General features: G+C 52.2%; 3 protein-coding genes across 6 annotated transcripts; all 3 read right to left on the minus strand.

The window, feature by feature from the left end:
* Positions 1-1,450: 1,450 nt before the first annotated feature.
* HOXD9 (homeobox D9) lies at positions 1,451-5,675 on the minus strand. Its single transcript, XM_045827030.1, has 2 exons — positions 4,378-5,675; positions 1,451-4,032 (listed from the first exon to the last, which is right to left on the minus strand). Exons 1-2 carry the CDS (start codon positions 5,150-5,152, stop codon positions 3,791-3,793), a joined length of 1,017 nt encoding a protein of 338 aa, XP_045682986.1. The 5' UTR covers positions 5,153-5,675; the 3' UTR covers positions 1,451-3,790.
* HOXD11 (homeobox D11) lies at positions 4,526-23,764 on the minus strand. Of its 4 annotated transcripts, XR_006784363.1 has the most exons (4): positions 19,953-21,113; positions 18,736-19,191; positions 5,917-6,119; positions 4,526-4,621 (listed from the first exon to the last, which is right to left on the minus strand). XR_006784363.1 is itself a non-coding variant. In XM_045827158.1 (2 exons), the coding sequence occupies exons 1-2, from the start codon at positions 20,731-20,733 to the stop codon at positions 18,956-18,958; spliced, it is 1,017 nt and encodes a 338-aa protein (XP_045683114.1). In that variant the 5' UTR covers positions 20,734-21,113; the 3' UTR covers positions 18,453-18,955. The 4 variants fall into 4 exon arrangements, 1 of the variants encoding a protein (XP_045683114.1); XR_006784365.1 differs by lacking the exons at positions 4,526-4,621; positions 5,917-6,119 and adding an exon at positions 9,006-9,137; XM_045827158.1 differs by lacking the exons at positions 4,526-4,621; positions 5,917-6,119 and having other exon boundaries at positions 18,453-19,191.
* Positions 8,860-11,316, minus strand: HOXD10 (homeobox D10). The gene is made up of 2 exons (XM_045826919.1): positions 10,490-11,316; positions 8,860-9,137 (listed from the first exon to the last, which is right to left on the minus strand). The coding sequence occupies exons 1-2, from the start codon at positions 11,232-11,234 to the stop codon at positions 8,860-8,862; spliced, it is 1,023 nt and encodes a 340-aa protein (XP_045682875.1). The 5' UTR covers positions 11,235-11,316.
* Positions 23,765-24,381: the final 617 nt, after the last annotated feature.

The following is a 24,381-nucleotide window of genomic DNA, read 5'->3' on the forward strand; positions in this document are numbered from 1 at the left end:
ATAAAGTAATGCTTTAGTTTTTAAATTAGTAGAGTGCAGGCGACTTTTATTGGGGAGGGAGTGTTGTAGAGTAGGGGCTTGTGTTTGTTTTCTGTCGGTTATCGCCAGGTAAAACTTCCTTTAAATCCTAAAGCAAACAAACGGATTTCGAGAGTTAACAATTTGCATTTCAATCTTTCAAGTAGCCAATTAAAAGCATTATTTTCAACAAAGCCTTGGAACTAACTTTGTGATTGTGCCTTTTAAATTTCACTGTTTGGCGTGCGTGCCTTTGTGTGTTTAAATAACTCGATAAAAGACTGGGTTTTGGAATGGAGTGGGGAAAAAGAAGAGCGAGCCCAGATCTCAATAATGCGCAAGGCATCTTCTAGAACTATGTGATTCCTGGGGGTGAAAAAGAAACGCAAATACTACAAAATTCATTTCTACACATTCTGGCCTAATTAAGAAAACATTACAGCACAACATTTTCTCTTGGGGAAAAAACCAGTTTTTCTTTCAAGCATTTTGTTTATAATCTGAATGGAAAAGGAACATGATTAACTTCGTAAATGAAGATCTATGTTTTTACACGCTTCTGTTTTGATAGAATGCATTAACTCACCATAACGTTTACAGTTTCAGCTGTGCCATAGTCCAAATTTCCTGAAATCCTGACTAAGCCAAAATTTTATCCCTAACAACACGGCTTCAGACTTTAGTAGTGCACATTGCTTCTTTTTTGTTAAATTTATCCTAATTTGGAGTTAAAAATAAGATTGTAAATATTTTAATCAAAACCTTCCTTAACCGCAATTTGTTTTACGAGATCGCAAAGTGGAGCAACGGCGCTCTCTAGTGGCCAAATGCCACCTCGAGCCGACCGAATTTAAATTTCCTGTTTTCGGCTTGGATCGCTGAGGCTAATAATGCTTCATCCTTTTGATTGTCAACAAATCAAGTGCAGCAAAGGGGGCTCCTAAATGCCAAACATTTTTATATTCCCAAGAGCTTCCAGTAGTGCCTTTTAAGAAGTTCCCAGCCCTTCTTTTGCCAGACATTGTAGGTCCTCATTCTGTAATCACTCACAATTATAGGATGGGTTACATTCAACAAAAATCCCAACTTTCTAAATATCTGCTGCAACAGGACTTTTTTTTTTCAGAGAAGCCAGGTACTTCAAAAACTAAGAAAATATAGAAGTTAATATTGTTATTTTTAAAGCTGTCACCCTTAGCATTAAGTTATGAGCATTTGCTATTTTAATTTTGTCGTTTAATGCTTCAGGCCCATTTTGCTGGTCAATGGGAGAGGGAGAACCAGATTTAAAACTTTTTTCTAGATCTGAGTTGTTGTCTGTAAAGGCCTTGGTGGGCCTGTGTTCACTGGAATGTGTGTGTACAATAAATTAGACTTTTTAATTTATATCAAAAGTCACAGAATAAAATGAATCAAGCATTCCACTGAAAAATTTTTTTTTAAGGAAAGACTTTATTCAGTTTAGGTGTTTCCTGCGAGGTTAATCTTTTTTTTCTCATTTTCCAAAAACACTTTCCTCCAACTCAGCAATAACTGCTATATTTTCTATGAGCAAATAGAGATGATTTCCAACAATATTTTTGCTGCGAAGTTTAGAGTGGAGGGCCAGATATTTCTGTAAAATGGCAAACAAGCAACTTCATTTTATTTCCCCAACGACCATAGGGCTGTGAAACCCTGGGCCTGAGTAAATGAATGACCCAAGATCACTAACTCTCCCACCCTTGAAAAAAAGATCGCTTTAAAAACAAACAAAAAAGAACAAGGTAGACCGCGGCCATAGTCAAATATTATAAAGAGCCACCCACTGTAGTCTAATTCTAATACACAGACCATTTTAAAAATCAGAAATACACCATCTTCTCCTTCCTACCCCCACACACCCATTTTTATTTCCTAGGTGCTCACACCTCACTGGGGGCTTCCCAGTCCCTGCTTTCTTCGTCCAGTGGAGTCTTGTTTATATTTTATTGTCCAGATTTTAAGACCCAGTTTTTGTCTGCATTTTTCCTTTCCTCCTACAAACACAAACATCAAAATGAGACGGTTTCAAAGCGAAGCGCCGGGCTTGTCGTAAACTCATTACCTCCAGACGTCTCGCCGGCTGGATGACTTTATGACACCTTGGCTCTTCCTGTTTTCAAAGAGCCCTAGGTATCGAGTTGGCCGTAGGGGCGGGGGTATGCAGCACCTTCTGCCGGATCTGGGCCTTGGCTTTCCCTCCCAGCCCCCCCCCCCTCTCCTTTTCCTTCAAGTCCCTTCTTTCATCAGGAACCCCCCAAACTCTGACATGCCCCCACCTTCCGCCCACCCCAGGCCGCCCGGCGCCGAAGCCTCTCGGGCCTGCAAAAGCTGTGCTGGGCCCGAACCCTCACTTACAATGACCTTCATTTTAGCCTCTGAATGAGCCCCTGAGAGGGCCAAGCTGGGAGCTACATGCACACAGAAACTGGGTTGGGGGAGGGGGCGATGGGGTAGAGGTAGCTGCCGAAGAGAGCCTTGACCATTTTGATCCGCTAAGGTCACTCTGGGGCTCCAGTGGGGAGGAGCAGAGGCTCACAGCCTGACCCGCTCAGCCCTCCCAGAGCCAGCCAGCCCTGCCGAGCTGGAGTAGGTGCTGCAGAGTGCAGAGGTGGCCTTTCTCTTGTTTGGGGGTACAGGGGGTGTCAATGGCTGGGACTCCAAGAACAAAGGGAGAGGTGGGGTACCGTGTGCCAAAGCCCCAGCAAGAGGGTTGCGAGGCTTCTGGGGCCCTTCAACTCCTTTGGGCACTGATTGGAGGCTGACACTGAGTCCTGGGCACAGAGTTCGCCCAGGTGCTGGAAGCAAACTGAGGAAGAGATGAGCCACCAAGGGCCACCCAAGTTCTGTGCTCTAAGCTGGGTCTGCCTACACAAAGGGAGACTCCGAGTCACATCAGAGTGACTTCTCAGGTGCAAGGACCCGATTTTTAGCAGTGTCTCCCTCCTAGGGACAGGAGAGACATCCTGTGAGGGTGGTATTTTGCAGAGACAGAGAAAGCAAGACACAGCGTTCAGGGCCAGTGTCTGGGCTCCATTTGATCAGGTCAGCATTTATTGGTAGGAAGCGGTAACATTTACAACTGGTCCTCAGGCAGGAACCAGGAGCGCCTACGCCTGCGGCTGCCTAAGAGAGCAGAGCCCTCCCAGAGGCAGTGGTTCCTCCAGAGCACTGAGAATACCACCACCACCACCCCGCCACCGCCGCACCCCACTAGAGGACCTGGGCTCCTCTTTCAGCTTCCTTCCAGGTCTCAGTCGAGGGCCTCAAGGCTCCCTGAGGAAAGGGAACTTTCATAACTGTTGGGCCACCCGGCCGGGCTTCTTCTTGCCTCCACACTGTTGTCGCTCTGCCTTTATTCTCAGAAGTGGGGCTCGTGTGGCCCCTGCTTGAGCAGCGCTAGGGGCTAAACTACAGCACTTTTCAGAAACGTGGAGGACATTTACAAAGGAGGAGGCTGCTCAAGCCAGCGTGCACTCACAAAATACAGCATTTCCTAAGGAACCAACCGGGCAGGAAAGGGAGGGTGCAGGGCAGGGCAAAACCCCAAAGCCACTTGGTTTCTCCAACACATAATGAGCAAATACAGAGTACCCCAAATACCTCACAGAGACCAACCACAAAGTCACTTCTACCTAAAAAGGGGGTGAATGTCTGAATCGCTGGAGAGTTTCTGGAAATCAAGCACCCACAAAGAAAAACCCCCCACTGCCTTTGCAAAGCAGAGCGGCCCCACTGGTGCTGTGACGGGTCAGTCTCCTTTGGGGCATTTCTCTTTGCTCATCTTTTTCATTTTCATCCTACGATTCTGAAACCAGATTTTGACTTGTCTCTCTGTGAGGTTTAGAATCCTTGCCACCTCGTAGCGCCGGTCGCGGGTGAGGTACATGTTGAAGAGGAATTCTTTCTCCAGCTCCAGAGTCTGGTATTTGGTGTAGGGACAGCGCTTTTTCCGGGTAGAGCGAGCGTGGATCCAGTTTGCAGCGGGGTTGTCTATGAAGAGGGGGGTTTGGAGAAGGGGAACGAAGGGAGGAGGGAAGGTAGGGAGAAACGCAGGGTGGAGGAGAGAGGTCGTTAAATTAATTTCACCAAGGATGGTCGCTTTTCACAACTTAAGGGAATTATCATAAAAAGCCTTAATGCCCGCGCTCTGTTTACCGTACAAACCGCGCACCCAGGGTAGGTGGTTATGGGAAGCTTTTTTATGGATGCGTGTTGCTCGCCTAGGCTAGGATAGGCGGCTAGACGTTTTTATAGGTTAGTAAAACTATCAGTTTTGCACATTGGAGCCTTACAGGTTTCAGCAATAAATCAGGGGGCAATTTCTTTTGCACTTACTTGGGTCAAGTTGCTGTTGCGGCGGCTGTGGATGCTGCTTCTCCTCCTCCTTTAGCGGGCAGCCCGGGCTCGGGTGGTCGCTGCAAACCGAGGGCTCCGAAGAACCGCCTGCCCCGGCCCCAATCCCTGCCCCGGGCCGGGTTCCCCCAGCTGCTGCCGCCGCCGCCTTGTCCTGTAGGAACGAGTTGCACGAGAACTCGGGGTCGCCGCTCCCCTGGGACTCCCGGGCCGAAGAGCACTCAGTCTGTTTGGAGGTGGAAGACGAAGAAGTGGAGGAGGAGGTGGCGGCGGCGGCAGGGGTCGGGGCCGCTCCGGTTTCAGGCTTAATCCCGTAGTGGCGCCTGTTGGGTGGGCCGCTGGGGCCGGGGCTGGGACCGGGGCCGGGGCCACCGCCGCCGCCGCCGCCGCCGCCCGCGCCACCCGGGAAGCCGGGCAGCGGTTCCATCCAGGAGCGCACGTAGCGTCCGGGCTCGGAGGCGGCGGCGGCCAGGGTTGGCGGGGGCACGTACGGGTGGTAGAGGCCGCTCATCGTAGCCGCCGCTGCCGGGGGCTGGGCAGGCACCGCGGACCACGAGGCGGAGAACACGGCCGATTTGGGGGCAAAACTACACGAGGCAAACTCGGCGGCAGCGGCGGCCGGGCTGTCGGCCACACCTGCGGGCCTGCCCTGAGCGCCGGGCCCCGGCGGCCCGAAGCGCGCGGCGAACACCTCGTCGCCTTCATGGCCTATGAGCGAGTCCACGTAGTAGTTGCTGAGGGTGCCACTGGAGGACATTTTGCGGCGCCGCGCGCTCCCACCCAAGGTTACACTGCCCGCCGCCGCGCCGCTCCCCGCCGGCGCCCTAGCCGCCGACTAGTTCGCAGGCTGCAGCCTCCACCATTGGTCGCGCGGCCCACGTGATCATATTTACCAATACCGGGAGTAAATCAGTCCGCTAAACTGGGGGCTGCTGTGATTAAAAAAAAATCATCATCAACAGAAGCGCAGCAATTAGAGCCCGCGGGTCCGGTCCTGGCGCCGGACTTGGCCCAGCCAAGCTCGGCCAGCCGGGCGGCCGCTGGGAGCACGCGCCCGACTGCAGCCGGAGGAGGCGCTGGGGACTATTTGTTCGCCTCCTCTTGCCGCCCTCGGTGTTTCAGTCCGGTCCCGGCGACGCCTCCCCAGCTCCCGGGCTCCATCGGAGCTACCAGCAGCGCGTCCTGGGCACACCGAGCCCTCGGGCAGAGTCCGGAGCAGCCGTGGGCACTCAGGGCCGGTTCGTCCCCGGGCAGAACGGCCTTCAGCCGCGCCCCCGGCGCCGGAGGGGAGTTCTCCCTGTGCCTCTCTCCCTACCCAAACCCAGCCCCTCCCTACACATACCCACACACACGCTCTCACAGCTTGTCGTGTTGTTTAAAACAGGTGGAAGACCTCTGTAATGATATTATGCCTTTCAATAAAAATTTTATGAGGTGTATTTGATTATAGATTAATGTGTCCCTAATAAAACGGACGGATGGAGCAGCTCGGAGGGCCCCCTCCCCCTGCCACACACACACCTTCGAGCAGCCACACACACCCCCGACGTGAGGCTCAGCACACGCCGTGGCCCGATGGGTAAGCTGGGGTGGCCTGGCCCGCGAGCTGGGCCATGGCCGAGCCTTCTATCTGCCTTCCGAAGGGACGGCAAGGAGACGAATCGGCACCGTGTGCACAGTGGTGGCCAGGGTGCCTTGTCTTCTCCAGGGCTGCCGCAAAGACCCTGGAAGAGAACATGCCATAGGGCAGAACCCAAATGCTAGCGCAAGACCCTCTCCCTCCCGCCACCGCCCGCTGCCCATGCTTCCAGGAGGCCAGCAGAGCCGGCATCTCACGAGGCAGGGCCTCTTTCTCGTGGTTCCCACTCAGAGGCCTCCAAGTGGATGCCTGCCGGAGATAGCTTTAAAATGGTCTGGTCCTTGGGCCATTTATTATTATTATTGTTATTATTATTCTCCTCCTCCTCTTCTTCTTCTTCTTCTTCTTCTTCTTCTTCTTCTTCTTCTTCTTCTTCCCTCTCCTCCTCCTCCCCCTCCTCTTCCTCCTCCTCCTCCTTTCTTGCCTCCAGAGGTAAGGCTGGGTATTCTTGAATCTGAGGGGAATGCCCACTGTCACTCCCAAATCCATAGTACAAAGCCTTGAAAGCCCGGCTGGGAGCCTAAACAAAAAAGCAGCCAGGTAAAGGCGGTGGAGGATATATTCCCTGCTCTACAAGTTGCCCATTGCACCCTTCGAGGGTTCCCAGCCCAACTCGAGGTGGGGGGGATGGTGGGTGGGAGAAATGGCTACTTATGGCCTAATTGATTGTCTTTGCCAATGGTTTTCTGATTTTGTTCCAGAGAAGTTGACTTTGCCTGTGCACAGTTTTCCTCTCAGACATGGCCCCCTGTCAACAACTAACGGTGCTCCCCACATCCTAGGGGAAATGGGAAAGTTAAAACTGCCCTCCTTCTGCCCAACCAATTGAGATGGGGGCAAATTGATTCCAGTGTTTCCAACCTCACATTCATCTGGACTCAGCTCTCTCTCACCCCTAGGAAATAGCTCCCCTAAAAGGGTTCTGTCTTGGAACTGGTGAAGGTTCTTGGTTTTGAGGAGTAAGTTTAAAACTCTGAATAAATACAGAGTCTGCCAAAGACCCCCTGGGTGAGTGCTCTAACGTTTTGAGCCACTAAATTGTTTTTAGGGAAAAAGGAAGGGGGGAATGAAAGAACTTGTTTTTCGAAGCTGCTTGAAGCTGTTGGAGACCCTTGGAAATCACAGCACAACCTGGGGTAACGAATTCTCTGTCAGCAACTCCCCGCAAGGCCTCTCCTTTCTTCTTCCTGGCAGAAGGCTGGACTCTCTTGGGCTGAGCATTCTCCAGAATATATACACTGGCGAAAGCTGGAGTTTTCCAAGCCATGGCAGCAGCTGGAACATTGGGCTTCATGGGAAGTCATGTTCATTTGCAATTTTTTCTTTCAGTCACCTTTTGTACATTTTCTTGCATCTCACATAGTGTCTCCAACCAGTATTTTGTAATTAAATAGAGGGAGGATTTACTGGGGGGAGGGGAACTTTTCTTTCTTTAAAAAAAATTTTCATGTGGGCCACTAAAAGGTAGTGACTGAGCATAAAATCCTTCCACAAGGAAACTAGGACAAAGTGGGATGGGAAAACTCACCCATCCTCCACTTGACTGTGGCCTGGGTGTCTTGCACTTGGGATAGGGGTGAGAATGAGGGAATGGGGTACAGAATTGGATCCGACGCAATGCTAAGATGCTGCTTGTTCTTGCTCCTGCAATGGAGGCCCGGCAGCTTCCAGGTGGGCAAGACTAGTTTTAGCCCAGCCCCTGATGATGGCATGCCAGTCAGAATTGCCAAGCCCCCACTGAAAGCATTAAAAATAACACAACCAAAACCAAAGAGAGAAAGACACAGAATTGGGGAGCTTAGAGAAAAAGCATCTTGGGCACAGGCGTACTTACCAGGCTCGAGCTAGAGGAAACCCACACCCATTGTGAATTCAATTCAGTCACTGCAGGGAGAGGGAGAGAGGATTCTCCTTCTTTCCAACTATGGAAACAGCACACCCAGGCTGGATTATCACTGCCCTCTCCTCCACTGCCAAAATGTAGGACCCTAGGCCTCCTCCAGCTTCTCTCCCCCACATCCTTTTCCTGCTCTCTACATGCCACCCGCAACTGCCCAAACAAGCAGTTTAACAGGGAGATCATCGCACCAAAGGCTTTCATTTCCACCATAACAAAATTCCATTTTAAAAAGCAGAGGGAGCGAACTCATTTCCAGAGTTTATTGCATTATACATGCGACCAGAACATGCACAGAAAGGACAGGTTGCTGTTATACTCTACCAAACCACAGATGCACCACAAGGGAAAGGCTACAAGGCATAAGTCGTCAATGTTCCATCTCATCAAGGACAATTGCTAAATTCATCTGCGAAAAGATACATTGTAATGTGCTTTTTAGTCCCCCTCCCCCCAAAGCTTGTGGGTTTTCTTAATCTTTTTTTAAATATATATGTAATTTAAGTACTTTTAAGTACTGATGTATTCAAAACGCCATGGGCTCATGGACTAACCACACACAGACCTTTTGTGTTAGGAAAAACATGAAAAAGTCACATTGCTGGATGGATGAATGGATTGATGGATGCGCTACAGTTTCAATAAGTTAAGACCCAAATAAAAATGCGCAGTAACTGTTACCCTGCATTACGATGAAAAAATAATAAATTACACGTGCTAGTTTTTTAATATATATATATACTCATAGGGATTACAGATCACTTGCAGCACGAACAGAATGACCCCCAAGTCACATTCTAGCAGGAAAACAAAACAAAACAAAAACAAAGAGCAATGAAGGTTTTGTTTCCGCCTTCCCAGTCCTCCAGCACTCGGCCCTGGAACTCCAAGCCCCCTTTCTGATCCTGGCCTCCCACGGGCTTCGGACCTAAGAGAAGGTGAGGTTGGCGGTCAGTTCTCGGATCCGGTTCTCTCGGCTCATCTTCTTGAGTTTCATTCGGCGGTTTTGAAACCAAATCTTGACCTGCCTGTCGGTGAGGTTAACGCTCTTACTGATCTCTAGGCGGCGCTCGCGGGTGAGGTACATATTGAACAAGAACTCTTTTTCTAATTCCAGCGTTTGGTGCTTAGTGTAAGGGCACCTCTTCTTTCTGCCACTCTTTGCAGTGAGCCAATTGCTGGTTGGAGTATCAGACTTGATTTCCTCTAACAAAATTAAAGGGAGAAGAAGAAACAAATCAAGAATTTTTTTTTCTCTTAGTCTGTTCAAATGTACCCTTGGCCATGACCCCGCTGGCAGCCAGGCCGATTTGGGAAATACTGGCATTAAACATTACTCACATGAAGTGGGCCCTAGAAGGGATTTGTAATTGATGTCAGATTAGTTTAAATGCCCCAAATGACACGATGGGCGGGTACCTTGCCCTCTGTGTCAGGGTTGTCTCTCTCTCAACTTTCTGACTTGCACCAAACAATCACACAATAGTAAACTTTCAGAGTCTTCCCAGCAACATTCTAAGTGATCAGCTCATAACAGGGCTGGGGTGGAAGAAGCAAGCCACAGCCTGGACAAGCCTACCAAGCCCACTGCTGCCTCAGGTCCCCAAGCCTGCCACTTCCTCACTCTCCTAGGCAGGCAGGGAGCCCCACAGCCAGGCTGATAGGTGCTCGTTCTCTGTCAAACCATAACCGAGGAACTGAGAACTCCTTCTCTGCCCTGCCCGGACATTGTTGAATCCCCCAGAATTTCCTGAATTCTCTTGCCTTCTTGCCCCCACACAAAAGCATTGCCCCAGAAATGTATCTCCTTGTTGTGGCCCACCTCTGGGCACTGAAGGAGAGGCTCAGGGGCAGGGTTCCTTCTGAAAAAATCCAGAGCCCCTGGCTTTTTGCCCTAGCCCAGCCCTAAGGCTGGCTCTGCCAGGTGGGCCACACAGATTATGTTCTCTCCCCTTCCGCCTTTGCTCCCTTTGCAAATTAATTGCAAAGCTCACGGCACTTTCCCCAGACAAAGCCAAGGTTACCTTCTAGCTCGAAGAGGCTAGGAGCCCTGTCCTCTCTCGCCCAAGCACCAAACAGCCAAGCCATCTTGTTCCCCTTGCCGCCTCCAAGCTCGCAGGATGCGGGGTGCATACACTCAAATACAAACACGGTGTCTTAGACCACCTTAAAATCTTCACTGGGTGAAAGGCAAAGCTGGGATCACAAATCTGAGCAGGAGAAAGGAGGTTCTGGGGCTCTGTTTATGAGCCGCAGGTCATTTGCGCTCTTTTGTTGTATTTCAGATCTAGCTCAGGAAAAATAAACCCAGCAAGCCCTTCCTCTGTCCAGGCTCCATCAGTGCGGGGCCAGGACTAGCCAGGAGGGCCAGGGCAGCAGGAAAGAAGCAGGGACCATCTTGGAACTGAGACTGCTCCATCTAAGAGCTGGGAGGAGCAGCACCTGCCAGTCGGCCCGCCTGAGCTGCCTGGGCTCTGTGCAGGGCACCCAGGCGCTCCCTCTTTGCCAGGTTCCCAGGCTGCGCGCCCCGCTGGGGTGGCAACTCTGCTCATACCGACCTTTGCTTTCCTTCTCCTGTACTTCAGGACTGGACACGGAGACTTCAGCCAAGCAGCTCCTCTCTTCCGGAAGGCCGCCTTTGGCCTCGGGGCTCTCCACCTGGGAGACTTTGGTGGGCTCCTGGCCATTCGCGGGCTCGTTCATCTTCTTTTCCATCTGCAGCTGGGCGGCGGAAAGCTGAGGCTTGGCCGCGCCGCGAGGGTTGAGCTGGAGCATGACTGTGGAGCTGCCTTCGGGGCTGTTATTGTACTCTTGGGTTTTCCCGGTGGCGTAGGTCTGACTCAGTCTAAAATATCCAGGGACAGGAACCTCGGGGTTCTCAACGGGACAGGACTCAGGGACCAGCCTCTGGTACGAAGGGACCTCAGCAGAAATGAGTTTGTTGCGCTTATCAGAATACATGCAGCAATTGGATTCTTCCTTAATGTTGGTGGTGAAGGAGCAGGTGGGGACTTGCTGTGTAACAGGTTGCTCTATTCGACAAGATCTGTTCGGGTCTGTCCAACTGTCTACTTGAGGTATATAAGGATGCACATTCATACCCATATTTTGGTGGTTCACTTCTCTTTTGGCCAGAGACGGGAGCAGTCCACAGGTTTGCATTCCATAGGTCCCCATGTCTGCGCTAGGTGGTGGCATGTACATGCTGGCGCTGCTCGAATAAAAACTGTCACTCCTGCAGGCACTGATCAAGGAATCTACTAAAAAAGTATTAGCAGCAGGAGAGCTGTTGGGAAAGGACATTTTGGGGAGGAATTTGAAGAAGAGAGATTGTGTCCTTTGTAGGCTGACATCTCTAGGAAAACATTCCCCGTGTAATTGTGGATGCCTCTGCCGACCACATGACAACTAAGCCAATGAGATTTGAAAATGGCCTTGAGCCGCAGCCTCCTCGCAGGTCACGTGCTCCAGAGCAGGGCCAGCGGGCCGCGTAAGCACGGACAACAGCGACATCTACTACGCGCCGGAGATAGTGCGCGCTGGAGATAGCCGGCCCAGCTCTCTGCGCCGCCCGCCAGCCTACCCGGGGCTCGCTCGGCCCGCGGGTCCCTTTCGCGTCCCCCACTCTGGCCTCTGCGCCACGCAGGCGGAAAAAAAGGCTCCGCCGGAGGGACCTTGGGAGGATAAGCGGGGAGGGAAACCGGAGCGCCGTGGCGCCAGCACATAGAAGCATTCCACGCACACACCCAGGCAGAACGCTCCCAGCAGGGCCGGGGCCCAGACAGGGGTGGGGGCCCAGGCTGGTTAATTTTGTCCGGGGCAGCCGGGTAAGGTGAGTTGATTCCCCGGACTCGGAGACATCCCACCCCGGGGATCCATAGGAAAGATCTCTCGCGCAAAGACGCGGCCAAGGTATCCTGGGAAGCAGAGACTTGAAGAGCCGAGAGGGCCAAGAGGCCACACAGCTGGCCGCCCCGGAGCCCCGAGGGCTTGCTCGGCTGCGGTGCTGTCCTCTCCTTCCGCCTGCCTTGCGGGGCTCCAGTACCCTTCGCTCCCTGGAGCCTTGGGTTCTCAAAGGAACCACACCCCGACCTTTGCGGGGCGACGCTGGGTGCTTTCAGATCAGAAACAATCCCTCGCCGGAGTAGTTCGTTATCTGAGAAAGCGTCCCTCGGGTTTCCAGCGGGAGAATGAAACCGAGGTTCCCCTCCCCACACACCCTGGTAATAGATGGCAAAGAAAGAGGAAGAGAGAAAGAAAACAGTTTCTTTGAAAAAAAGGAAAACTCTCGCCCTCAGACTCTTGAAGTTTTAGAAAACTGACTGGGCCAAACAGGAGAGAGAGATGATGCAAAGGTGTCATTTGGTTCTTCTGCAAAGAAAAATGTTTTCCTTTTATGGATTTTGTAAAAGCATTGGTTTCTGACAAGTGCAAGGTACAAAAGGTTGTTGAATTTATTAATACATATTAAGAAGAATCAGGGCGATCAATAAAATTCTCATCTACATTCTCGGGCTATTTGGTAATTTTCTTGCTTCTGAAGGATTTTAAAGAGTTATACCCACGGTTGCCACACACGGGAAGATATTTTATTAACAAATCAATCGTGACTTTGTAAAGGATAAGATTAATAGTTAGGATTTAGCATAATGGCGTTCGCTTTATGAATTATTGAAAATTATACTATTGATTTTTCCCCCTTCGCTACTAACCAAGAAGGTCAATTTTTGTTTTAACACGAATCGTCAAATATTAAAAGCTATAGTTTTGTCAGAAGTCGAATTTTATAGTTTTGGACAATACCTAAAATTATTTGACATGGTTTTGCCTGGGTAAGGGGCGGGAGTAAAAAAAAGGAGGTGGGTGAAGAACCTAAGCCCTCTCTGTTTCTTTTGGTGAGAGAGTGTTCTATAAAGAGGATTTGGTCTGGGATTGCGGTTGAGCTCATTAAAGAACAGCCACCATCACCACCAGGGAAACTCAGAGTTTTATGAGAAAGTTCAACAACTTCCTCCCTCCTTCTCTAGTTGCAGGCGGGTAAGCAGCCCTTTGGAAGCTCCAGCCTCGGGGCAGCAGTGGGGAGCTTTAACCTTGATTTCGAAAGGCTTGCCCTGGCCCGGCCAGGGCGCTGGAGCCGTCGTCCGTTTTCGGATCTCCTTCACTGCCTACAGGAGAGGAAAAGGGCCCCGCTAACCCTGATGGTGAAACAGTTCTCTAACCCGGAAGGCATCCGTGTTTCCTTCTCCGTGCATTGCCCCGTTATGGGATGGCCTTGGATTTCAGGCACAGAGACTGAACTTGTGGGTCAATTGGGTTTCCGCCTCAGGAGAACATTTCTTTGGAGCCCGATGCTAATTAAAGCGCACCAGCATTCTGGGGAACCCAGTTGCCCTGCTTGCTCCTTCACAAAAACCTTTTCCAACAAACCTTTTGTCAGTCCCTCCCCAAAAGGAATCTCCGCTGGCCTGGTGGAAAAACAGGGGTTGGACATTATTTTCGGCCTTGGGACGGCTTCGCCTTTCCCCTCAAAGTGCCCTTGCCCAAACAATAACCCCTTTTAAAAACTCCACGGTGGCAATGAGACAGACCTTTTAAACCTTTACGCAGCTGTTCAAATACAACATCATTGTCAGGTTAAAAGCCCAGTGCCTCTAACTGCTCAGGCTGCAGGATTCCTGTGCCGGGGAAGCCTGAGGGTTAAACATTACATTACCTTTCCGCAGGGTTGTCTGTTTTTAAGCTTGTGGGGGAGGGGGTAGATGGATGAGAAAAGCAGAAAAAAAGACCAACTTTTGACTCTAGTCTGCTAAAGTCCTGTTCAAAACTAAGAACCACTGGCCAGCACCCGAAAATTGCATTCTCACAAGGCAGAGATTATCATCCCGGCCACGGCAAAGCGTGCCCAGGGCTGGACAATGTGCCCGCTGCACACGCTCTCTCTGCAGGCGCCCTGACGCCAGGCTGGCGCTTCAACCTAGTCCCTTTCCATTTGGCCAGGGCAGCTGCCAGGAGCTCGGTTGTCCATTTCTTCCCATCCCATGAAGAAGGCAAGACTGTTCGATCTAATTGGGAATTTTATGCCCATCAAATGCCCTTTCATAATCTTTATTTATACATGAAGAAAACAGCCAAGCTAAAAAAAAAAACAAAAAACCAGCAATTCCTCGAAGAGCGGATAGATCTGCCAGGACAGGCAGGATCTGCTTTCCGAATGTGGGGGCCTTTCTGTTTCAGCTCCCAGTGGGTTGGAGCTCAAAGTCACCTCCACACTAGATTTGGTTTTTAAAAGGTCTTCTTCACTCAAAGGAAAAAATGTATATCAAATATAATTTTAAATTTATTATCCCAAAATTCTTTTTTCAAATTTCTACCTTCAGAACAGCTTCCTGAGGCCAGAGACTGCCAATATTTTGAAGAGATTTTTATCATAAAAATTGAGCAAAATAGTTTTAATACAAGAGAATCACCTCGGCAAGGAAGGATGAAAAGTTTGCCTAAGATCCTAAGGCTAAGATGAAGCAATTGGAATGAAAAGGCAATGGCTTTCAAGGCCAGCCTTTATTTTGCTTACGAGTATTTAAGTAGCTGCATAGCCACTGTTCTCCATCATCTTTAGATCACTGGGAGCTGTTACCATTAATAATAAATCAATATTGTACCATAAAGGAGATAAATATCCATGTTTGTACCAAGACACCCTTCTCCCTGGCATAGCTCTTTCCAGAGAAAAATTAAAAGGGTCGCTTTATCAAGATATTAGCATTTGTAATCAAGAAGTGGTTTGCATCTGTGCTCTCCTGTCACAGGGGAGAAGAGCAGCAGCACTGGGCCTGAGTGAACTTGGGGGCTCCTCGGTTTGCCCTAAATTTGGGCCCTGAGTGGCCTCAGGGCCGCACCACTCTTTGGGGGCAGAGTTGATGAAGACAAATTTTAAAAGCTCCTTCTCCAAGACACCCCCAGGGTTGCACTGTGCACAGCCAAAATGAAAAGAAATCGGAGCAAGTAGAGAGGCTGGGGAAGCCACCACCAGCTCAATGAAGGATCTATGGAGATGTGTGCAAGGGCCGGCGGCGGGGAGCCTCTTTCCATAGCAGACACAAAAGACTCAGCACATTCTCCCTCCACTTCAAAATCTGAGACCTCAGCGACTCAAGATACATAACCACCCTCCCCGAGTCCCATACCCCTGAACGATCAGGAGGGGTCAGGTCTGCAGGCCTTAGAAGTCCTGGTCCAGTTCCCTGGCCTTTTTCAGGCCCATCTTGGGAGCTGCCAGGAGGAAAGGAAATGCAGAGCGATGAGCACCCATGCAGTCTTCAGGTGGCTGCCAGCCAAGGCCGAAGGGCCCCGCAAAGCCACATGCACCCCCGCTGGAGTCACCCAAAGTGGACCACAACGACATTTGAGGAGGAGGTGTTCTCACCCCTCCTGGACTGAGGCCCAGGTTAGGTCCTGAGAAATGTTGCTTCACAATAGCTAAGTTGGGCCCACAGTCTGACAGGCTGGAGCCGCGGGTGCTGCAGGGAATACCTATGCCTCTGACTGGTGCCTCTCCGGGGTGCTCACGGTGCCCCATCCACCCTGGAGCCCATGCCAGCTCCCAGGGGTGGACCCACAGCCTTTGGTCCAGGGCCTGGAGGGAGGAGACATTCAGCACAGCCAACCAGTCTGGGACTAATTCTGAGGGTTATATGCGCTTCACAATGAACTTCGGGTAAGAAGGGATAGCTACCCATCCTTAGAAACCCGCATCCTAGAGACTGCTCTTTTGGAACCTCCCTTTTGGCCTGTGGGTGGCAACACATGCTCTTCTCAATGTTAAGGGCTTTGCAAAGGGCAGGGATGGGGGGTTGAAAAGAACAGCATGAGGCAAGCAGAAGGCTTGGAGGGGTGACCAAGGGGGTTGTCAAATGCAAAGCCCGTTTGCTTCCAATGCATTACCCATTCCACAACGCCTAGAAGTATAAATGTTAAATGATACAATCTGCCGCTTCCCGGAGCCACATCAGTCCAGCCTGGCCCCGGCGTCCCAACTCTAATCCTTCCTGCCTGTGCCTCTAGGTCGCTGCCCGTAGCCCCTGGCACCAGACTTGACTTGGGTGGAAGCAAGACGTCTTAGTCCAGAACGACACTCCCTCAGTTGCGACGCGTCCTATTTTTTCTAGCACCACACCCAGCTATGTTGCCAGAGCCCTGATCTGTCTTAAACAAAAGACTTTTAATCATTCCAGAAGGTGGGAGAGCGCGCAAGGGGGACATGGTTTGGGGGAAGCGGTGGTCCTATCCTCATATTGCTCTCCTCACTCAAACCATCAAGAATATTGATATTCTCTAATCTGATTAACTCGAAATGGCATGACCTATTTCTAAATGCACATATTAATCTTTTAAAAATCTCTCCCGAACACCACCAGGTTATAACAAGGTACTTTTTGCAACAGCTTTATGTTTAAGTACACAACGATTAGGTGATCGTTTTTTCAGGTATCTGGATAGTTCCCGAATTTTCTTTGTCTTTATACAACTTCCCACACCTCATGGCTGCTTAGAACAAACAAACAGCAAACAAACACCTTAGCAGCCGCCTTTTTCTAAGGGGCTGGGATTGTCTATTAGAATCCATTGGATAGATATGGTACCGTGGCCTCTGCGCCAACCGCGGCTTCGGGAACGTGAGCACGCCCCCGTGTGGCTCTCCAAGGCCATGCAAACGGAAAATGGTATCTCTTGCCTAAGGTGGCGGACATACAAGCTTGCCACGTTTAGCCACAGTAAAAAGAAGGAGAAGGAGAAGAAGCAGCAGAAGAAGCAGAAGAAGAAAGAAAGAAAAAAAGAGAGAAAGAAAGAAAGGACATATGCTAAAGAAATAAACCAGTTTCAAGCAGCTTCTGGGAAGATCATACTACTATTACTACTAGGGCACTGACATTTTAACAGACACCCAAAATTCCAAACAAAGGAATCCCTTTCCAAACGAAATTACTCAACTGTAGGCTTTGTTTCTATTGCATTTTTCACTAAAGGTTGTGGGACGCTTTTGAAAACAATATATTTTCTTTTGTTCCATGTCATAGAAAGTGCAATAATTTATTTGACAAGGTGACAATTTAAAAAAATATATAACGAAAGTGTAAGTCTAAATAGAACTTCCTTTTTCAAATGCTTGCTTTTAAAACCGAGGCTCTTTATTAGAGCAAAAGGTACTGCTATCTATGACTCCCCCAAAAACTCTCCACCATTTCCTAGCTGTATTAACAACATGCTGGTAGACATTTTAATCTAACTAGTGTTTTTAAAAGAAGTCAATTGTTATTGAATTACACAAATGCTTGAAGGGAAATTAAGGTTATTGATCCTGAAATTAGGAATTTGCTTAGATTTATGGTGAGTCCCCATATGATTCTGTGTGGTCATAAATGTGTGTGGGGATCTGGGTGTGTGAGCATGTGTGTGTGTAAGTGGGTGGCGGATGAATATCACAGAAGGACCTTAAGGCGCCTAATTATTCAGAAAGGTTAAAGGTGATGACCTTGACATTTTGGAAGTTCAAAGGCATACACTTATGCACTTATGTTTTTCCTTTCCCCCAAAGCCTTGGCAATTAAAAAAATTTTGCATTGGAAGTGTATGCCTCTTTGGAAGAGGCATGTGGTGCTGTATATCTTATGGATTTTTTTTTTTTACTCTGGGCTTATGAGAAGTTAAGAGTCATAAGATTCACTTTACTCTTTTCAGAGAAATAGAATTTTTCCTCACTCCTACAGTTTATTGCAGATTGCGGAAATCTCTTTTGGGCCCACCAGAAGGTGTATAATATAACCCAATTAAGCTGTTTAGAACTTTGGCTTTTATGGTGTTGTCTAGACAGTTCAAGGTTTTGTAAACAGCCTGGCCTGGTCCTGCAGCACAAAGTGCAGTGTACCCCCAACACATTCTTTAACTTGAAGCGATAAATGTGGTGAGAACTGGGTCTGCAGCCCCATGCCCTATTCCAGGAAGGGGGCTTATCTTCCCTGCTCCAAATCTGCTGTGACACCAGCAAGCACCCCCAGACTGCTCTACCCATGGATAACTTCCTTTCAGCAAACTTTTGTTTTTCAGTGAGGCCTCTAATATTGGTTTCTTCTTTTCAGGGACTTTGGATCCTTGACATTTTAAGAGTGAATTTGCATTTTCTAATCAGTTTCTTAAAATCCCCCCCTCCACCAGAAATTCTAATTTCACTAGACTACTGTATGTGTTGGGAGGGGTGGTGCGGGGTGTTGCTTCTTATGTTCCTGCTGCCTCAGCCTCATCGTCTGGAGAAGGCAGCACCAGGGTCACATCCTCAATTCAGAGGTTCATCCCTCAAGTGATTTCTAAAACCAATGTAACGTAGAAGTGGGGGAGGGAAGCTCTTATTTTAGCGGAATTAAAAAGCATTTCATCTGATTTTCAGTTGCATGGGGGAGAAGATTCGGGTTGCTAAAATATCCTGAGCAGACACTAAACTTATTCAAAGAGGAAAATTCATACAGTATATTGAAGCTGTAACCTCCATTTTACTAGAAACCATTTATTCACACAAAAGACAGTGACTCATGCCTTGACACGACAGACCAAATGTACACATTTCCCAGAGTTTAAATAATCTGTATTCACCAAGGGAGAAAGACAGGGTCCCTTAAACTCAGAACAAAAGCAAGTGCCTTGCCGCCCAGGCCTAACTCTCTGCAGATCCCACAGCGTCCCCACCGGGACCTGGACAGGGAGGGAAAACAACAGCACATTGGCGGTAAAATTGTAAAGGGACATTTGCATTTACCATTTTCCCCTTATTAGGATCCGTTGGGCCAAGTCCCGGGCCTGGTCCGCAGGTAGCAGTGGTCGCTGGGAGGTCCCGAGTTGATCGTGAGAAGGAATGGTGGAGTTCCACAGAGAAGAGGCGTCATTAAACCCAAGGACACTGGGCCTGCCGGGGGCAGGCTGGTAGAGAGGAGAGTGAGTGAGCGGGGGTCGTGGGAGAGGGGTGCTTCCTGGAGCTCTCAAAATAAGGGATTTCCAGTGAAATACTGCAGACGGTCTCTGTTCAGTTTCTTTTCCTTCATCCTGCGATTCTGGAACCAGATTTTGACTTGCCGGTCAGTGAGGTTGAGCATCCGAGAGAGTTGGAGTCTTTTCTCTTTGTTTATGTACACGTTAAAGAAAAACTCGCGTTCCAGTTCTCGGATCTGGTACTTGGTGTAGGGACAGCGCTTTTTCCGGGACCGCTGGGGGGCCACTGCAAGGCAAAGAGACCAAGGGGTGAGAGAGGCCACTGCCTGCCAACCCCCGCCCACCCTCCCGCCTGCCCGCCCAGGCCTTCGCGAGGGCCAGGCCTCGGTCCTTTGGGGACGTCCCCTGCCGCTGTTGAAAGGCCCTGCCTGCGTCGTGGGGGATGATATATGGGCGGGCACAGGAGAGACTGCGGGCGTGGACCTGTGTTCACACCCGGACACACACACACACACACACACACACACAGCCTGGCACCTAGGTGGGGAAGCAGAGCACGAGGCAGCCTCTGAGCTGGAACTCGAAGGGAGAGAAAATTGAGCACGCGGGGGCATCTGCTTGACTCCAAGCAGGAGCGCGCGCCAGCCAGAGGCTTGGATAAAGTCCAGTTCAAGAATCAAACTCTCCTCACCCCACCCCAACCCTTAAAAAGGGAAGGCTCGGGTGTCCATACTCACAAATTGGCTTGAAAGCATCCCTCCCTCCCTCCATGGTCTCTAGCACATACATACACACGCACACACACAAACTGAGAAAAGCTCTCAGCAGCGATTAATGTCCTCCTCGAAGTCTACCTTAAGCCCACCTAAATTGGTTTCCTATCGTAAACACGCTTTACAACGGCCCGGGAAATCTTATAGGATGTATAAACCTCTTCGAACGCTTATAAAGTAGCACATAAAACGGCGCAAGCGGAGGGAGGCCCCCGCTGCCCCCCCGCGCCCCGCGGCCCCGGGCCCCGCCGCCCACCCCGCGCCCGGTGCCTACCTGTGCCGCTCTTCTCAGCCCCCGCCTCCCCCGGGGGCCCCTCGCCGTCACGCCCGCCGCCTTCTGCCGCCCCCTTCGGCTCCGAGGCGGGGGTCGCCTTGGCGCAGGGACTGTCCCCACCGCCACCTGCCCCGGTCTTGGGGTCTCCCTTGTCGGCAGCCCCCTCGGGTTGAGGCGGCGCGGGCGGCGGCGGGGGCTGCGGCCCGGCGAACGGGGGCCCGGGCGCGGCCTCGTAGAATTGGTCGAAGCCCTGCGGCAGGATGCCGTTGCGGCCCACGGCGCTGTAGAAGTTGGAGGCGGCACCCGCAGGGCCGTGGGGCGGCCCCGGCGCGGCGCACACGGGCTCCGGCGCCTTGAAGAGCACGTCCGGCCGGCGGCCCGCGGGCGGGAGCAGCTCGCGCTGCATGGCCGCCTCCTCCGCTGCCGCCGCCGCCGCCGCCGCGGCCGCTGCTGCCGCGTAGTAGGGAGCGTAGCCCCCCGCGCCGCCGCCGCCGCCGCCGCCCCCGCCGGGGCCGCCCCCGCCGCCGCCGCCCCCAGCGCCGCCGCCGCTGCCGCGATACGGCCACTTGGCGCGCTCCAAGCTGTAGTCGCGGAAGGCCACCTCGCGCACCGGCTGGACGTGCGGCGCTAGGTTGGAAGAGTAGGGGAAAGTCATCTGGCAGGACGACGGTTGCGACAGAAACGCTGGCTTGCTGGCGAAGTCCGACGGGGCCACATAGTAGGCGCAGCCGGGCAGGTACATGCTGGCTGCGCTCGGGCCGCACTCGTCAAAGTCATTCATGGCTCCGCGGCGTGCGCACCGGCGAGCCCCGGGCCGCTCCCCGCGCCGCCAACCTGAGCCATTGATTGCACAAGAGGCTTGGGCCAGGATCAACTAAGCAAAAATCCCCACCGGGCGCTGACGTGCAATTCATCTTGATTGATTCTGGTGGTAATTATGTCACGTGACGCCATGGAGAGAAATGTCCTTATATCTATATCAGTGCTCGCCAACACGCCCCGGGACGGCTCCTGGCGCCGAGACACGCGCGCTGGGGGCGGATCTGGCCTCGCTCTCCAGCCAGATCTCCCTGGGCGCCCCCTGACTAGGCTGCTCCGCAGACTGGGTCACCTGTGTGCTGCCGGTGGCTGCCACTGCTGGGTGCATCTGCCACCGCCCGGTTGGGCCGCCCGCCCGCGCCGCTTTAAGTACGCGGACCGAGGACGGAGGGGAGGAGGAGGGAGGGGGAGGAAGGAGGAGGAAGGGGGAGGAAGGGGGAAGGGAAAGAAGCCGGGAGCGGAGGGGGGAGTCCCGGCTCAGGGCACTGGGGACTAGGTGTGAGGGTGTGAGGTTCCCACTCTCCACACCCCTTCCTGCAGCCGCTCCCTCCCCCGCGACGCCGCCACCCTCTGTAGCTTGCTAGCTAGGAGCTTGTTGCTTCTCGTTCAAGGGGCGTGATTGAGCAGCTCTGGGGCGCAAGCAGCCCTGATTTACATATATCTCTGCCAGGCTCTTTCACCGCATAGTAAGTTGGCTCTCCTCACTCCTGACCCAAGGGACGTGAGTGCCAGCCTCGAAAAACCCACTCCAAAACCCCACCAGAAGCTCACCCGGGCTAAGGCCTCCGTGCCCACTCGGCCCTGTCGCCCTCTCTCCTCCTGTCTCCGTTCCTGCCTTTTTCGTCTCTCTGCAGCCTTCTCACTCTTTTTCCCTCCTGTCCTCTCTGTCTCACTCCCCTCTTGTTTCCGCCTTTGCTTCTTCCTTCCTTTTACTTTTCTTTTTCCTTTTCTCTCTCTGTCTCCTGGTACTCTTTCCTTTTCCCTAGCTGGGTGTCCGTCTCTGTCTCACTCCCTGTCGCCTCTCTGCATTTTTTTCTCTCCCAGTGCTAAAGCAAGGAGGAAGTCCAGCCATCAGAGACACCGTGTGGCCCCTCCAGAAGCTGGCCTGGGGCGGGGGTTGGGGTGGTCCTGATGAACAAAAGGATCCCGACTCCTTCCGTCAAGGCACCCAGCCTTCAGCTCTCCCCCAGCCAGAGACAAACCATCAGCACCTCTGCCCTTGGTCCTCTTTGCTTTCTGGCCAGGACTGGGACCAGCCCATCTCACATCCAGCCCCCTCCCTGCGTTCGGAGCCTCCCCAAGGCCTACACATCCGCCACGTCTCCCCCAGTCTCCTTCAGTGCCCTTGGGCCAGCACAGTTGCACAGTCACTGCACCACCCTCTCCGCAAGTCCTTTGCTTGGGGCGGGGGTGCGGTGTCTCTCAGCAGTTATTGCCTCCTTGCTTGAGTCCCTCTATGCCACTTGGCCCTGAGGACCCCCTGTCCACTCGCCCCAAGGCCTCACTTTCCTAGGTGGTCGGTCACTTTGTCCCTCTTCCCAAGCCTGGGGGTCCAGGCAAGGCCAGAACTCCCACCTCTGGAAGAGCCAGTGCTTTCCAAAGGTAACATCAGGCTGTCGGAAAGAACCTTCCCAAAACCCAAATTCCAGAATCCAGTATAGGAAGTTGCCCCTCTCCCCAGGATTCCTCTGCCCAAGCAACCAGAGCACTGGGTTCTGGGGCTCAGCCCTGTACCCAGAGCCAGCAGCTCAGGCTCGAAGCTGGCTCCCTCGCGGGCCCCCGCCACTGCAGTGCCCAAGAGGAGCTCTTGCCCAAGAGGTGGTGAGCTCCGCCAGCCACCTCGACAGACAGATAAGGTGGGCAATGGGAGCTCATATCTATTTTCTGGCCGATGTCCCCCTCTTCCTCTTTTTCTCCTCCCTTCCCCTTTTCCTTCCACTCTCCCCTCTCTCCCCTCTCTCCCCGCTCCTACCTCTGCTTCCCTCCGAATACAGCTCAAACTGGTCGGTGGCGACTGGAGGGTGAGGAATCTCCCCCGCCCCCACAACTGTCCATCCCTGTATGCACCCTCCTGGAATCTGGCACCGTCGCCCACATTCCGGCTTGTCCCCTTCTCCTCAGCCCAGACCTCCAACACAGTTATCTGCCTCCCCATCTCCATCCCTGGCCCGAGCCCCTTCCTTCGGGATCCTAGTCGACGCCCCCGGATCTCTCTCCTAAAATGGCTCCCGGGACACTGCACGCTGCCCTGCGGCAGCTCGGACCCGGGGCGGCCGCGCGGGGCCCCGCGCCGGGTCTTCCTGTGTCCAGGGCACGCGAAATTCTCTGTACGGGGTGGGGCGCAGGCATGCCGCTACCCCCAAAGTGGAGCCTGCTGAGCGCCTAAGAGGGAAATGGGGAGGACGAACCATTCAAGTTCAACGACATGGCGATGGCGGCTTCGGCTGGAGCCGCGCTTTGGCAGGGGAGGGTTCGCCATCTGCAGCAGCGGGCTGGTGTACGGGGAAAGGAGCCCGCGGGCCCCCCACTGCGCATTTACAAGGACCCCCGCCCCCACACCCAAGCCAGCGCTTTCGTTCTGGGCCAGGCACGCTTAGTCTTTTGACTCCAGCTCCGTCCTCGATCTTCACCCCAAACCCCAGGAAAGCGGCAACCTCCCAACGCTCTTGTCCCGCTCGAGAACCTACCGTGAAGACTCCGGCGCTGTGGCCTTGTCCTTTGCCTGCGGCCCCACTCGAAGCGCAGGGAGCGCACCGGACCCTCCCGGAACAGCCAGCAGCTCCGCGAGTGATAGCTTTCCGAGCAGCGCCCGGACGCGATGCGGCAATTTCGAGCCACCCAAGATAAGACACTAACTTGACCTTAACTTTGTCAGGGCGCCCCTGGTATCTGGAGAACGTGAACAGACACTGTCTGGCAGCTCTCGTAAAAGCTGACTGGGGAAGGGATTCTGAGTCATTTCATTTATTGCCACTACAGTTCTGCAAGAAAGCTTTTCCTCCCTGCCAAACTTTAATTATTTATGCTCGTTTAGGAAACGAAAGAAGAGGAGAAAAGCGGAGAAAACACCCAGAGCCAGTCCCTTCCTGCAGAGCCTTCGGAATGGGCTTCCTGAGTCAAGTGACTGGAGAACAACAACAACAACAACAAAAATATGTGGGGAGATCACCTTTGTCCAAGGAGATAGGATAGGCGCCTTGGCCCCCACCCCACCTCCCACTAAGGTGGGTGTCTGCAGCTGGGAGAGGCAGGGTGAAGGGGCAACCCCCCCCCCCCCACTATCACACATGAATATTTACAACGGTTCTGGATTTGTCCTCCACTCCAACCCCCACCCTGGCCTCCCGGAAGCCTCCCTAACCCGCCTCCCTTGGGGAGAGCCCCCAGGCCTTAAAAGCGCCTGGTAGGCCCTCTGAACTCGCAGCCGATTGAATGCCAGACGAAGCCGGTTTTTTCCTCGTTTAAAAACCTTTTTCTTGGTAAAGAGGCCTGTCTGGACTGCAGCATTTCGGAGAACGCATTTGTCTTTGTGCGAGGGAATGTTGAGCACTCCGATTTCAGCATCCTTTCACTCTGGCGTTTGTTTCTTATGGTGAATTTCGTCGTGGTT

This window comes from Phyllostomus hastatus, unplaced genomic scaffold (assembly GCF_019186645.2).
Source record: "Phyllostomus hastatus isolate PE091 unplaced genomic scaffold, TTU_PhHast_1.1 phas_contig_1, whole genome shotgun sequence".
Classification (NCBI taxonomy): Eukaryota; Metazoa; Chordata; class Mammalia; order Chiroptera; family Phyllostomidae; genus Phyllostomus; species Phyllostomus hastatus.